Below are 13,609 nucleotides of genomic sequence, written 5' to 3'. Positions count from 1 at the left end.
AAATCTGCACAACTATACTGCGCAACACAATTGAAGGGTTATTTTTTCGCAAACCCATAACTGTCGGGCATTTTGGCCCAGTGGCTTGAAATTTGGCTCAAAAGTGCCTACAGACTTCCTCTGCATTGGTGTTGCGGTGTCACCTTTGGGCTTGGTGATGTTCCAAACAGCTAGGTATCGAAGATGCGAGAGAAAGGCTCGAGCTCAGAAATTCATGTTAGGTGTAAAGTGGATTAATGGTGTCACATTGCACTAAATTTTACCACAGTTCTGCCCAATGCCATCGTGGACGAGTCACACGATGGGAAAGTCATCATACCTTCTCTTGACACGTCTGCAATTGAGGACAGAACCCCGACGCTCAGGACAGGATGCATGTGCAAGTTTTCACCACATACGGAAACGCTGCTTAATACTCAGACAGGTATGGAAATAGTGCCTCAAGCAAGTGATGCGGATATGACAGTTTATACAGGCTTTTCTGGAACAGTGATTTGGACTGGTGTGTTTTTGCAGCTCTTGATGACTTTTGCAATTCAAACAGTTTTCGCTTCACAACAGTGTTCACTTTATGAATCCCGTTGTTCATGACCCAAGTGCTGCAAGTCACTGCAGCAGAGCTGCTGCAAGGACACTAACAGATCTTAGAATTCCGGTATCAGGGAACAGTACAAAACCAAGTAGTATTGAACTTAAAGTCAAAGTATTACAATAACGAAGTACAAACAGCAGTAGAGGCAGTCCTTTCATAAGTAGCAAGCCACAAGTCCTGCATAAGGAGGACTGTCAAGATATTCCATCACATAGTACACAGTGCCAACCAAAATCTGTGTAACGCGTAAGTTGAGTAGGTATCACTTACAAGGTACATAGTAGTGAGCTGAGGTCTGACAACAAACACGCTGTGCTTTCCTCTGGCGAGAGATTCCTTCCTATTGCCTTGGATATCTGTTTCATCGCTGCTCTCATGTTTGCCAGACACTAAATCATCTAGTTCTACACTACTACAACAATTTCCACTTCAACACAGTATAACACCATACGAAGAATACTATATAAACAAGTCCAGCCAAAAATGATACGATATTGCAGTGCTTGTGTTGTTAAAAAGTACGATGTTAAGTTTATTCTGACATGCCGCCATGTCTAAAGGTACATTGCATCATATTTCTTAACAACACAAACACTGCAATATTGTATTTATTCGCCACTATTAGCAGCGATTATCAATAAAATCTCCCCGCCCCCCGTACAGGAATTACATAATGTGTACGAGTGCACGTTGTGACATATGAACAACTACATATGGAAATTTGGGTGGGCTGTGAGTCATGCGCGGATAGCCAAAGCAGTTAAGGCGACCACCCGCTTAAAGCGGGATATCCGGGTTCGAGTCCTGGGCCAGCCCAAATTTTCACTGTCATCATTCCATTATACAGCTTATGGTTGCCTGTATTTGCAACTGTGAATATATTTCATGCAAAAATAATACTCCTTCAATAGGATTTTATATGACAGCATATTGTGTTGTTAATAGGAAGTCAAACGGGCTAAATTTAGTGAGGCTGGTTGGCAGCAGCTCCTCGTTCTTCTTGCTTGTCCACCTTCCATTTCAGCTCTTAGTATGAAAAACCGTTTATATCCTCCATTATTTGTTTAATTTATTCCAGTCTGGATATTCATGTGTAATTTCAACCTTCTACTGCTACCTCAGTTATTCTTTTCAATAGATCATCGTGAAGGAGCATATGGCCTAATAGCTAAGCCCTTCTTTTTAGATGTTTCACATGGTTATGAAACTAAGACGCCATCCCAGGATGATCTAAAGTAATTGTGATGCATAGTAATCGTTCCTGGTGTAAAACAGCTGCTACATTACGCTACACTTCAATAAGAAAAACGTTTGTAACCATACACTATCCCACTACAACTATGTTACACTAGCGAACACTGATTAGACTATATGTTGAAGAAAGGCAATCCTATTTTTATAGCACCTGCAGATTTAGGGGAAGCTATTGACAATGTTGACTGGACTATATACTTCGAAATTCTGAAGGTATCAGAGATAAAACACAAGGCACGAAAGGCTATTTACAATTTATACAGAAACAAGACTGCATTTGTAAGAGTCGAAGGTCATGAAAGGGAAGGTCGTTGTAGTCTGTCCTTGATGTCATTAAGTTTGTATACTACCTGGTCAGAAGTACTTGGACAATCCTATGAAATATAGAACTTACCAATAGATGTCACGGGAGGCTGACCCGGCAGTATAAAAGGAATCGGGGAGTGTTATGATGTCAGTAGGGAAGCAGTAACAGCAGAGTGGATCAGCCATAAGAGCTCAGTGAAAATGCCATTGGATGTCAACTGAGTAACAAATCCATAAGGGACATTTCAATCCTTCTAAAGCTTCTCATGTTGACTGTTGATGTGACTAATGTGGAAATGTCAACCACAGTTAAAACAAGACCCCGTAGATCTCATCTACTCATGGACAGGGACCGGCGCGCATTGTGCAAGATGTTTGTAAAAACACGTGTCAAACAAGGGGCAGGTGTCACTGGTGAGTTCCAAGGTGCTACCAACAGTCCAGCTAACAGAATGACTGTGGTATGGAGTTGTAAAAAATGGAGCTGTGGTCAGTGCTAAGCGACACATGAGTTGGTGTAAAGGGTGACACTAGGGACAGTGAATGACAGGAACAAAACTGTTTGTTTGTTTGGGCAATGAATCCTGCTATGCACTGTGACAGTCGAATGGAAGTGATTGGGACCGGCCGATGTGGCCGAGAGGTTCTAGGCGCTTCAGTCTGGAACCGCGCGACCGCTACGGTCGCAGGTTCGAATCCTGCCTCGGGCATGGATGTGTGTTATGTCCTTAGGTTAGTTAGGTTTAAGTAGTTCTAGGGGACTGATGACCTCAGACGTTAAGTCCCATAGTGCTCAGAGCCATTTGAATCATTTTTTGAAGTGATTGGGTTTGGCTATACACGAAGAACATTACCCACCAGAATGGGTAGTGCCAACAATGACGTACGGAAGAGGAGATGTTACTGTATGTGGATGTTTTCCGTGTTTAGGTTGTGGTCCCCTTACTGAACTTAAGAAAACACTAAATGCGAAAGGATATAAGTATATTTCACTACATTGTACAAAGTGTACAGTAGAGGAGTAGCTATGAAACGATGATTGTGTCAGCATGAAAATATACCCTGCTGCAGAGCAGCACATGTGAGGCAACAATTTGGGGACAACAACATGGATTGATCTTTCCAGTGTCCCGACTGACTCTTAGTGGAACAACTGTGGGATGAGTTAGAACGTCAACTTCACTCCTGTGTCCAACATCATGCCTTCTCTGGTTTCGGCTCTTGAGGAAGAATAGGCTGATTGTCTCGAGGAAAGTGTCCTCAGCAGACTTCAAGGTGTCACAAAGACAAAGAGTGGAGACACCCATATTAATGTCCTCTAAAAGCTGGCTCGATACTTCTGATAGTATAGCAATAGAGGAAACCAAGTAGAAAACTGGAAAGGGAATTAAAGTTCAGAGAGAAGAAATATAAACTCCGAGGTTATTAGACGACACTGTAATCCTGTCAGAGTCACAATCAACTCAGAATAGCTGCTGAATGGAAGGGATAGTGTCTTGAAAAGAGCTGTGAACATCAACAAAGAGTAGAAAAAGGGTAATGAAAGCAGAAAAATTAAATTGGGAAAAGAGACACTAAAAGTAGTGGATGAAGTTTTGCTATTTGCGGAACAAAGCAACTGATGATGGCCGAAGTAGAGAGGATATAAAGCGTAGATGGCAATAGCAAGAAAATCATATCTGAGAAAGAGGAATTTATTAACATTTAAGATAAATTTAAGTATTAGAAAGTCTTTTCTGAATGTATGTGTACAAGGTGTACTATGGGATGTGACCAGTTGAAACAAGAGGAGAATAGAAGCATTTGAAATGGGGTGCTACAGAAGAATGCTGAAGATTAGACTGCCACATCGAGTAAATAATGATAGGTACTGGCCAAATTGGGGAAAAACGAAATTTTATGGCACAATTAGACAGAAAGAAGGGATCAGTTGATGTAACACTACCAAAGGAATCTAGGTCTCCATAATGGAAGGGTATGGAGGGAGAGGGTAAAAATTCTAGAGGGAGACTAGGCATGAACATAGTAAGAAGGTTCAAATTGATGTAAACTGTGATTTTTAAGTAGAGATGGAGAAGTCTGAAAGTTCCCTTTTCATTCGACAATTTCATGACTGATGGATATAAGCTCTTTGAGAAAGAACTTTGCAAAAGGCGTTTTCACATCTTTGGGACGTGAGTTTGGTTTCTAATCAGTGGGAAGGCTTTGCAGGTTACAATCCACGAGCCTGTCCTTGTTTGAAATTGTGCAGTGGAACAACTTTGGGGTCGGTCAGAACGTCGACTTCCCTCCAGACTCCAGCGTCCAACATCACTACCTTCTCTTGTGTCGGCTCTTGAGTAAAAATGGGCTGCCATTCCTACATAGACGTTCAGGTGCTTCCTTGAAAGTGTCTTCGGCAGAATTCAAGGTATCATAAAGACTGAGGGTCTTTGTTTTGAAACACACTGTGCAACAGAATTAAAGGATCACTTTTTCGAAACAGCGTAATTGCCTCCCATTACGACGCGTGTTTGAAATTTCGTTCAAAGATTCCTACAATCTTCCTCTGTAATAGTGCGAAAGCGTGGCGCCCTGCGACGTCACCATCGTGCTCGGCGACGCTTCAAACAGCTGGAAGTCGACACATGCGATAAAAACGCCACAGCTCACAAGTTCATGAGAGCTGCAAGGTGGGTTAATGATGTCACAGGCCCTCTTACACACATTTCACTTCTTAGTTTGAAGAAGCGCGACACACACCATTGAAATCACGCGATTTTCTTATAGGTGGCCGAGGAAAACAATTCAGACACACTGCCGCTCAGAATCACCGTGAAAAGGCTGATTCAGGGGCTGGCAGAAAGGGCGTCAAAGAAACCGCCCTTTCAGCTGGGGCGTTGATTCCCACACATTTCGCGGTTGGGAACGACAGTTCACAGTGCGATGAGCAAGAGGAAGATGTTCTTGAGAACCTTTTACACCATTGACACCCTTGTACGTTTCAATGGTTCTCTAAGAACGTCGTGGAACTGAACCTCACTGAATGTGATAGCATCCCTTTGGAGTGCAGTGCGACGAAACATTTTTGCTCTTGTGTACAGCCCGGAACCACTATGGACCGTTCAAAACTATTCGAAAAAATTTGAATGTGGCCGAACAATTAAAGAATTCTTATGCTTTTTCAACCCTTCTGCTTTCCGCCCTCCTGTGGCTTATGTTGTAACCTGTTGTAACCACGACCGTTCCGGTCGCGGGGTGCCCGAGAAAGCGCGGCAGGACCAAACAGAGAGCGGCCCGCAAACAAACAAACGAACGGAAAGGACGGACACGAAACAACGACGGACGATCGAGAGAGACCTTACGACGACAACACGCAAGAAGCAACAGAGTGACAGAGACAACCAAACGAATCCAAGACGTCCACCAGTAATGAACACAAAGAACGGTAACCGCGCTGTCTGTTGTCGAGGCGATATGTCAAGACTCACACAATTAGACTCGCTGGCTGAGCGAGAGGCAGGCGCTTAAAATACACGATCGGGGGCGCCGCTATTGGCCGCGTGTTCCACTGTGGCGCCCTCACACTAAATGCGGGCCAGGAGGCGCGCGCTGTCACGGCTTACGGCGCGATGGTGCAGAGACCTCTAGGGGTCTTCGACGTCCATGATTTCTGGCGCCGATTCAAATTCCGCGGTGCGCCGTACCAGAGCTTAATCATGCGGGAGTGTAACATGTTTGTGAATAAAACAGCTAAGGTTCCCTCTGAGACCCCCCAGTTCCGCAATACCATCGATTTCAACCATGCAACTTTGTTCAGCATGTTAGAAATGTACCTTCAGAAATTTCGAGACGAAATTAGCTTGCTGACTGCTCTAACGGCTAGACAACCCCTGCGACACTCTTTGGTGATGTTTGCCTGTCTTTAGGCGCTAGAGCAGCTCCCAGGCTGAACTGCTGTCAGAGGACGGAAAATGGAGGGCTGAAAAAGCATAAATACCCTTTCATGTTTCAGATCACGTACAAATTTTGCTGCATGAACAGTCCGTAATGGTTCCAACCCATACACAAGACCAAAAATAATGGTCGCAGTGCAGTCGGTCACATTCAACAGGGATGCACTACACAGTACAGGGAAGGGTTGAAATGTACGAGGGTGTCAGCAGCGTCAAAGGTTGTCGAGAACATCTTGCTGCTGCTCTTCGCACTGCGAACTGTCGGCTTCAACCGCGAAATGTGTGGGAATCAACACCCCAGGGAAAGGAGTGGTTTCATTGACGCCCTTTATGCCAGCATCTGATGTCGATTCAGAGCGGCGGTGTGTCTGGAATGCGTTCCTCGCAGGTTCGCAGGAGAGCTTCTGTAAAGTTTGGAAGGTAGGAGGCGAGGTACTGGCAGAAGTAAAGCTGTGTGAGGGGGTGTGAGTCGTGCTTGGGTAGCTCAGTTGGTAGACCACTTGCCCGAGAAAGGCAAGGTCCCGAGTTCGAGTCTCGGTCTGGAACACAGTTTTAATCTGCCAGGAAGTTTCATTACTTATATGATTTTGCATCCCCAACATTTTAAGATGCTATTAAATGATTTACATTGCAAATTAACAATATAAACGTACGATGAGAGACATTACATCGCACTCTTGTTTGTCACACGACAGGATACTTCTATATTACACAAAACTACTTTCTAATTAGTTTTCGTGTCAGTATACGATTTAATATTGCATATATATACATAAATACACGCGCAAGTTAAAAAGAAATGGTAAAATGCACGTGACAAAATATGGTATACAATTTCCAGAACGATTGCAGAACGTCAGATGAAAGACAAACATATCAAAAACGCAATTGTCAGTAAAGACTAATAAGCATTTCATCGTATCGTTATATAACAAACTTATTCGAAATTATTGTAGCAGCTTACTAACAGGGTTCTGTATATCTTTATAATATCTTTATATATCTCTCCAGATGAGAGATATGGGAACAAACGTAAAGATGTATCACATGATTCCATCATTAAGCTACGTTTCAGGTCAGTATTGGTACCTATATAATGATGCAAATGAACACTTATAACTTGCCGTTAAACTCTTCTTTGGATTTCAATGTGTGTGTACCGGTACTGTGAAACATCAACAAATACGTTGGTAAAATTAGAAGTAAGTATGGACCAGAATTACTTTACAAATCCAATAATTTACGAGGGCCTGCTAAAACAGTAGCTAAAAAAGAATAAACCTATCTTCAGTACCAATATCCATGCTTGTTTTACCCTACAAAACATTTTGAAAGCTATCACTTATCATCAGGGCTTGTTGTTCTAATTTCCTAAATAATTTGATCAGGAAAAAGTATGATGCAAACCCTGTGTTCTTTGTAATTACCAAACTTCCCCTCAGAATTTTTTAAACAACTTCCTCCATCCTTCATCAGAAGGAAAAGTGAAAACTAGCACATACTCTCATTTATATCAATCACATTTGCAGCCGTCATCTAGGTATTATACCAAAGGAAATAACAGGAAAGTTTATAGAAATGCAAGCTAGTCAGTACAATCCATCGACTCAGTGAAACAGCTAATTTTGTTCCCGTAATTTCTGCGCTAAGGCCTGTATTTATAGTGGATGTAGTGCATGGTACAGTGCCACGTTGCATGGTCACCATGTTGTTGTAACTTGTTGCTTCTTTATTCGTCTGTGGATCATTTCTTACAACGATATTGGACACTTCTTGTTTACATAAATCACGCATACACATAGTAGTAACAAAAAGATAGTACATATACATATATTTTACAGAATTTTCACAGAAAATGTCATTAAAGTACATTATAAAAATGTACTGTACCGACACACTATCTAATTTTTTATTTCAAGAAATAATCAGATGTCTTTTTAATTTTCTTTTAAAAAGAGACATACTTCCTATTATCTTCATACATTGTGGTAAACTGTTGTACGGTATGTGCACAGCATTTGCAGGTTCTTCGTCTGTTAATTTTAGCCTGCTTCCTTCTATTTTTTATTCTTGTATTATGTTTGCAATATTCTCCATTTAGCTATGCAGTGCAGTTAGTTTTTAAGCAGACAATCGTTTCTCATATATATATATATATATATATATATATATATATATATATATATATATATATATATATATATATATATATATATATATACAACTTCTGTAATCTTAATACTCATTGTGTGGCACATTTGCAGCATTTCCCGAAGCCAGGATGGCCTATGAGAGGTGTGAATGGACTAGTCCATAGTGCTGTCTGCCTCCCTTAGTTCTAGGTCTCCAAGCCTAACTGTGATATTGTCCAAAGTGTGTTTTGTTTGCATGTATCTGCATATATGTTGTTTCGTTTCCATTTATAAAGAGATTGTTTTCCCTGAAATAATTGTTTTCACTTTTCATATTCAGTGAGCCTTCTCTTGCAGGTCATCTGTTGTAGAACTGGTAACAACAAATGAAGTGTCATCTGCATACACAACTACACTATCAGCTAATGATTGGTCTTATCATTGACATACAGAATGGAAACTAGTGGACCAAAGATGAATCCTTGAGGAACTCCATATTTCACAATTTCAAAATTTGAAAAGACAGTTGTGATATTATTTTTCACTTTTTCCTTTCTTTTTACACACTTATTTATATTTTCCAAAACTATTTAATGATGTCTACTGTTTTCCCCCTTATACCATAACAATGACGCTTTCCTAATAGGATGTCATGTTGTCCACAATCAAATGCTTTAGATAGGTCCAGGAACATACCATAGACCTTCTTCTGTTCATGAAGTGCTTTAGTTAAATGTGTTACGAATTCAGCAATTGCTGATTTGGTAGATTTGCCCTTTCTGAATCCACATTGTTCATCATTGAGAATATTGCAATATTTATTATGATTACTATTATTTTAGAGTTCAGATGCAATAGTTACAGATCTTTAATTTTCTGGGACTTTTTTGCTGCCTCCTTTTTGTATAGGGATTACTTTACTCTTTTCCTGGCACATTGGAAATATTAATTTTTTATATATAAGTTTATCAGGTAAGCTAATTGCTTTACTACCCATTGTAAACAGTATTTAATTAGTTTAGTGGATATACCATCTAGTCCCTCAGGGTTTTTTTGTTTTTAGGCTATGTATTATTTTTACAATTTCTGATTCATTAGTTGGGGTCAGGAATAAGCATTTTGTCTCATATGGAATGTTTATTGTGTTTATTTTGGAAGAGTTATTATGAGTTATTAATTTGTCCACAACTTCAATATAATGTTTGTTTAAAGTATTGCTGACATTCTGTGCATCCCTGAGTTACTTCCCATATACATCAAGTGTTATGGTGTCAGTGTTTTCCACACCTACACATTCCTCTCTTCAGTTCTGAGAGACTGTACAGTTGTCTTAGTGATATTTGTTGAGGTTGCTATCTTGTTTCTATAACATGTCGATTTAGTCTCTTTTATCAGTTTATTGCATATTTTCTTCTTTTCACTATATGCATCCCTATTTTCTTGGTTTGGCCTTAACTGACAATTTTCATACATGCATTTCACCTCTTCCCTCTTCCTTTTTACCTCTACTGTGACCCAATTTTTATTCTTCTTCTTATTTATTTCTCTACGTACTAATGGACATGTAACATCTATGTAATTACCTAATGTTTTGCAGAATGATTCCCATCCTTTATCTAGGTTCTCTGTTAAGTATACTTCACTAAAGTCTTCAGTTTCCAATAGCCTTTGTAACTTATCTACGTTTGTTTACTTAGTTTGTCTAAACTCTTTAAATATTTTTTCTGGCTTTCCTATGTTGCTCACTAATTCAATACTAGCCCATAGTGGTCTGTAATGGTCGTGTTTACGACCTGTACTGTCTGCCTGCTCTATTGTACATTAGTGATCATGTGATCTATTAATATTTCTGTATTTTTACAGTATCTCGTGGTACTGTCTACTGCTAAATAAAGTCTGTAAGTTTTAGTCAGATATTAAAAACACCTTGTATAACAGTTGTCTTTTAGTGCGTTAATATTTAGGTCACCAGTTACAATTATATAAGAGAATTCCCTGCCAGCCTTATCTAACAGTACTTCTAACTCTTTTAGAAACCCATTTATCTGACAGTTTGGTGATCTGTAGTATCTATTATCACAGATTTTCCCCATAATATGTTGTTTGTATTGCTGCAGCTTCAAACAGCATATCTGTACAGTTGTCTACTGACCATGGAATGATACCCTGTATTTCATTGCGTATATAGACTGCCACCCCTCCACCCTTATGTTCATATCTGCAGAAATTAGCAACTTTTTTATATTCCTGTATCTTGTAAACGTTAACTTCATTTCCTTCCAGCCCAAGTTCTAACATAATAAATATATGTGGTAACCCTGCAGCTACTAGTACTTCTATCTGTTCTAATTTACTTGATGCATACTGTACATTCTTATATTAGAAATATTTGTGTTGATGTTTTCATTTTCTATGGCACCTTTCTTTTTACCTGCTGGTACAAAAAATCCTGCTCCTTGAGATGCTTTTGCTTTTTTGTTCTCGCCTGCAGGATCTCTGTCATGGCTTCTTCTTCTGCAGGTGACGACACAGCTTCTTCTGCTGGTGAAGACACTACTCCTTCTGCTTGTGATGACACTGCTTCACGGACCTTGAGTGTTCTGATGTGTCAGGGGCCACATATTGAATTGCAGTCACTAAACGTTAGGATCAAGTAGCTTCTCTTTGCATGCTATTTTCTTAGTGCCTCAGTGGTAAAGTACCAGACTACGAATCCAAATCTACATTCGACTGTAGGTACCCCTATAACTGGCTAGATAAGTCAGTCAAAAGTAGGAGGAAGGCACCAACAGGACCATGCCTAGTAAAGCACTTTGACGTTTAAAACAATTTTTGTGTTGATGACTGCTTTACTTGTTTTACTAGGTTACAGATGCAGAAAGGTGGGTTGATGAGCGCTGTTTCGACGATAGGTGCTTGCTAAAGGTGTGGTCTCACTCACTGTACAGCTATGATATGTAAATGATATTCATAATTTATGTATTGATTTTGATGGTTCATTTACTCTATCATTCTTAAAGTCACAGATTACAAAACTAACGAAAAATCCTCACGAGCACCGCTCGATACCATAAGCCAAAAGTAAACACTTATTCACTTCTTAATCACTTTCTTAACGAATCTTTATTCATTGTTCAATGGTGGCATGGTAGCTATGCAAAGTCAAGTTTAAGTTGCAACAAATTATGTAAGTGTTCGTGTACGACTATTATTATTAAATATTACAGGTCAAATCGCGTTTTCTGGTGCATAAGAATTCTTGCTTACTTCATAGCTGAGAAGTTCAAGTCTTACCTGCCACTACTTATGAGAGCAGTTCACTTCTTCCTACATTACACACACACACACACACACACACACACACACACACACACATACACACACACACACATACTAAACGCGCACACCTTACACGCTTGTACAGCATATAACGACTGGGAGAGCTGTATTAAGCCAAGACTTCAACAAAAATACCATCAAAGTCAATATAAAAGAAAGAGGAAGGCAAGGATGAACAGCCTTCAGTAGGACCATGTCTAGTAGATTTCTGCAGTGTACAAACCAGCCTTCAGGCAGAGAACACCTTCACTTCATGGTCTCACAACAGCATAGCCCACAGCAGAGGAAATGTAAATGAATGGGAGAAACAACAGAAAAAGCAGTGAAAATTTCCCGACACAGTAACGGGTTTTTTTCTGTAAGGCAAGAACTTGAACATACTCTCACTTTCTATCTAACCCTAGTCAGCACCTCAGCCACACAAGTGAAGAAAACTTCAGCTGTAAGTTAGGAATATTAAAGTTTTAGACATACTGGGACTCATTTCACACCTGAATGCACTGGGAACAGATTAACAAGCACAGTGCTGGTGGCACAGGTGGCTGCAGCTATCTGCACTGATATTATCAGCTAGAAGCACATTTAAGGAGCTCAATTTGTTCGTTACGGCGTGTTGCGTAGCATATCTCCTAAGGCCATCAATTGAGAAGTACGATAAAGTTATCTACAATTTGAATATCAGTCACGCCTTAATTGTCGTTTAGTTTCCGCCAGTAATCTAGTGCAGTAGATCAAGACACTATCGGCGTTCAAAGCTGTAAAGCTTTTGTATCAGCCGTCGCGTTCTCCCGATAGTCTGGCGAAGGCCGCACGAGTAGCACTTTTTACAATGACCGAATCGATAAGCCAAACTGGATAGCTCTGTCCTTCGAATTTATCACAAGTGGTTAACCGCGTGTTGCATCACCGTCATTACTGAGAATCAACGTTACATTTCATTTCATTTTATGAATACTACACTAGTGTGTAAAAGTTCCGCGTAACCAGGAAAGTAGAGTGTGGGGAATGTCAGTGTGAGCAATCGCTGAAGATGATCAGCAAGATCCCCCTCCTCCAGATAACCCCTCCAAACTGGAATTATTCGGTCTGTGTGTTGTCCTTCATCTTTCGTTGTGGACTACGAGCAGTTACTCCGTAAAATTTTCGACGTAGTAGCACAAAGACGTCAACTGGATCCTGTTTTGCAGCCTGCAGGGGCGCCTGGGAATGGACAGGCGCAGGACAATTTCAGCAGAACTGAATCTGCTTCAGATTGTCACCTAAGACTCCGAAAACAGTTGTGAGATGAAGGAAATATTCCTCGTGATGTAGTACATAACAGAGTAAACACTCTACCGATATCTGATGGTAAATGGAAAACGGAATCGAACGATGTTAGAAAAAACAATTGACTATCAACTTAAGATAGCTTCAGGAGTTGCAGTTCCCAGAAGTATCAGAGCAATTGTTCTGGTGTCCTACAGTGTAGTTTTTGTATTACAACTTGAATTCAACGAAAAAACGCTATTTGATGCATAAAGAAACAATACACACTTGATATAATTTGTTGAAATAAAACAGCTGTGTCTAAAACGTGCTATTGTGGTATCTTATGGATTGCACTGCGGATACAGATGAATTTCATGTAGCTCAATGGATAAATGCTGTACTACTAACCCAAAGATTACTGACACGATTACCAGTCGTCACTAGAACTTTTTTATTTTGGAAATTGGAATCTTGTCAAGGGACACTGTTTGACACTCTTGTTTGCACATTTAATATTTTCACTGAAGAAATCACACGTCATTTAATGTTTTCTTTGACACAATTATGTGTAATTTAATACTTTCATTGATGCACTCATATGTGATAGCGACAATGAGAATATAAAAGGTATAAACATTTTTATTTATGTCTTTTATAACTTCTTTCGCCTATCCCATGTTTTGGCGACAGTTTTACCCTAATTTATGTAGTAACCACCAGAGTTTAAAATATCAGTACTCTTAATGCAATAATTAATCGATAAAGGAGTTATAGGAAACAGCACTGATAATGGCAAGTTTTTA

The 13,609-nt window shown here is 40.0% G+C and overlaps 1 protein-coding gene across 1 annotated transcript in view; it reads right to left on the bottom strand.

Moving 5' to 3' along the window:
- LOC124711413 (UDP-glucosyltransferase 2-like) overlaps positions 1 to 13,609 on the bottom strand; it is a 113,981-nt gene that overhangs the window by 85,888 nt on the left and 14,484 nt on the right. Inside the window, exons 2-3 of the mRNA XM_047241511.1 lie at positions 10,651 to 10,819; positions 10,372 to 10,559 (exon numbers count right to left, since the gene is read on the bottom strand). Of these exons, the coding sequence (XP_047097467.1) occupies positions 10,372 to 10,559; positions 10,651 to 10,819 (357 nt within the window). The remainder of the gene's footprint in view (positions 1 to 10,371; positions 10,560 to 10,650; positions 10,820 to 13,609) is intronic.

The sequence above is a fragment of the Schistocerca piceifrons genome, chromosome 1 (assembly GCF_021461385.2).
Source record: "Schistocerca piceifrons isolate TAMUIC-IGC-003096 chromosome 1, iqSchPice1.1, whole genome shotgun sequence".
In the NCBI taxonomy this organism is placed as follows: Eukaryota; Metazoa; Arthropoda; class Insecta; order Orthoptera; family Acrididae; genus Schistocerca; species Schistocerca piceifrons.
Note: the sequence above shows the minus strand (reverse complement) of the source record. Positions and strands in the feature narration are given on the sequence as shown.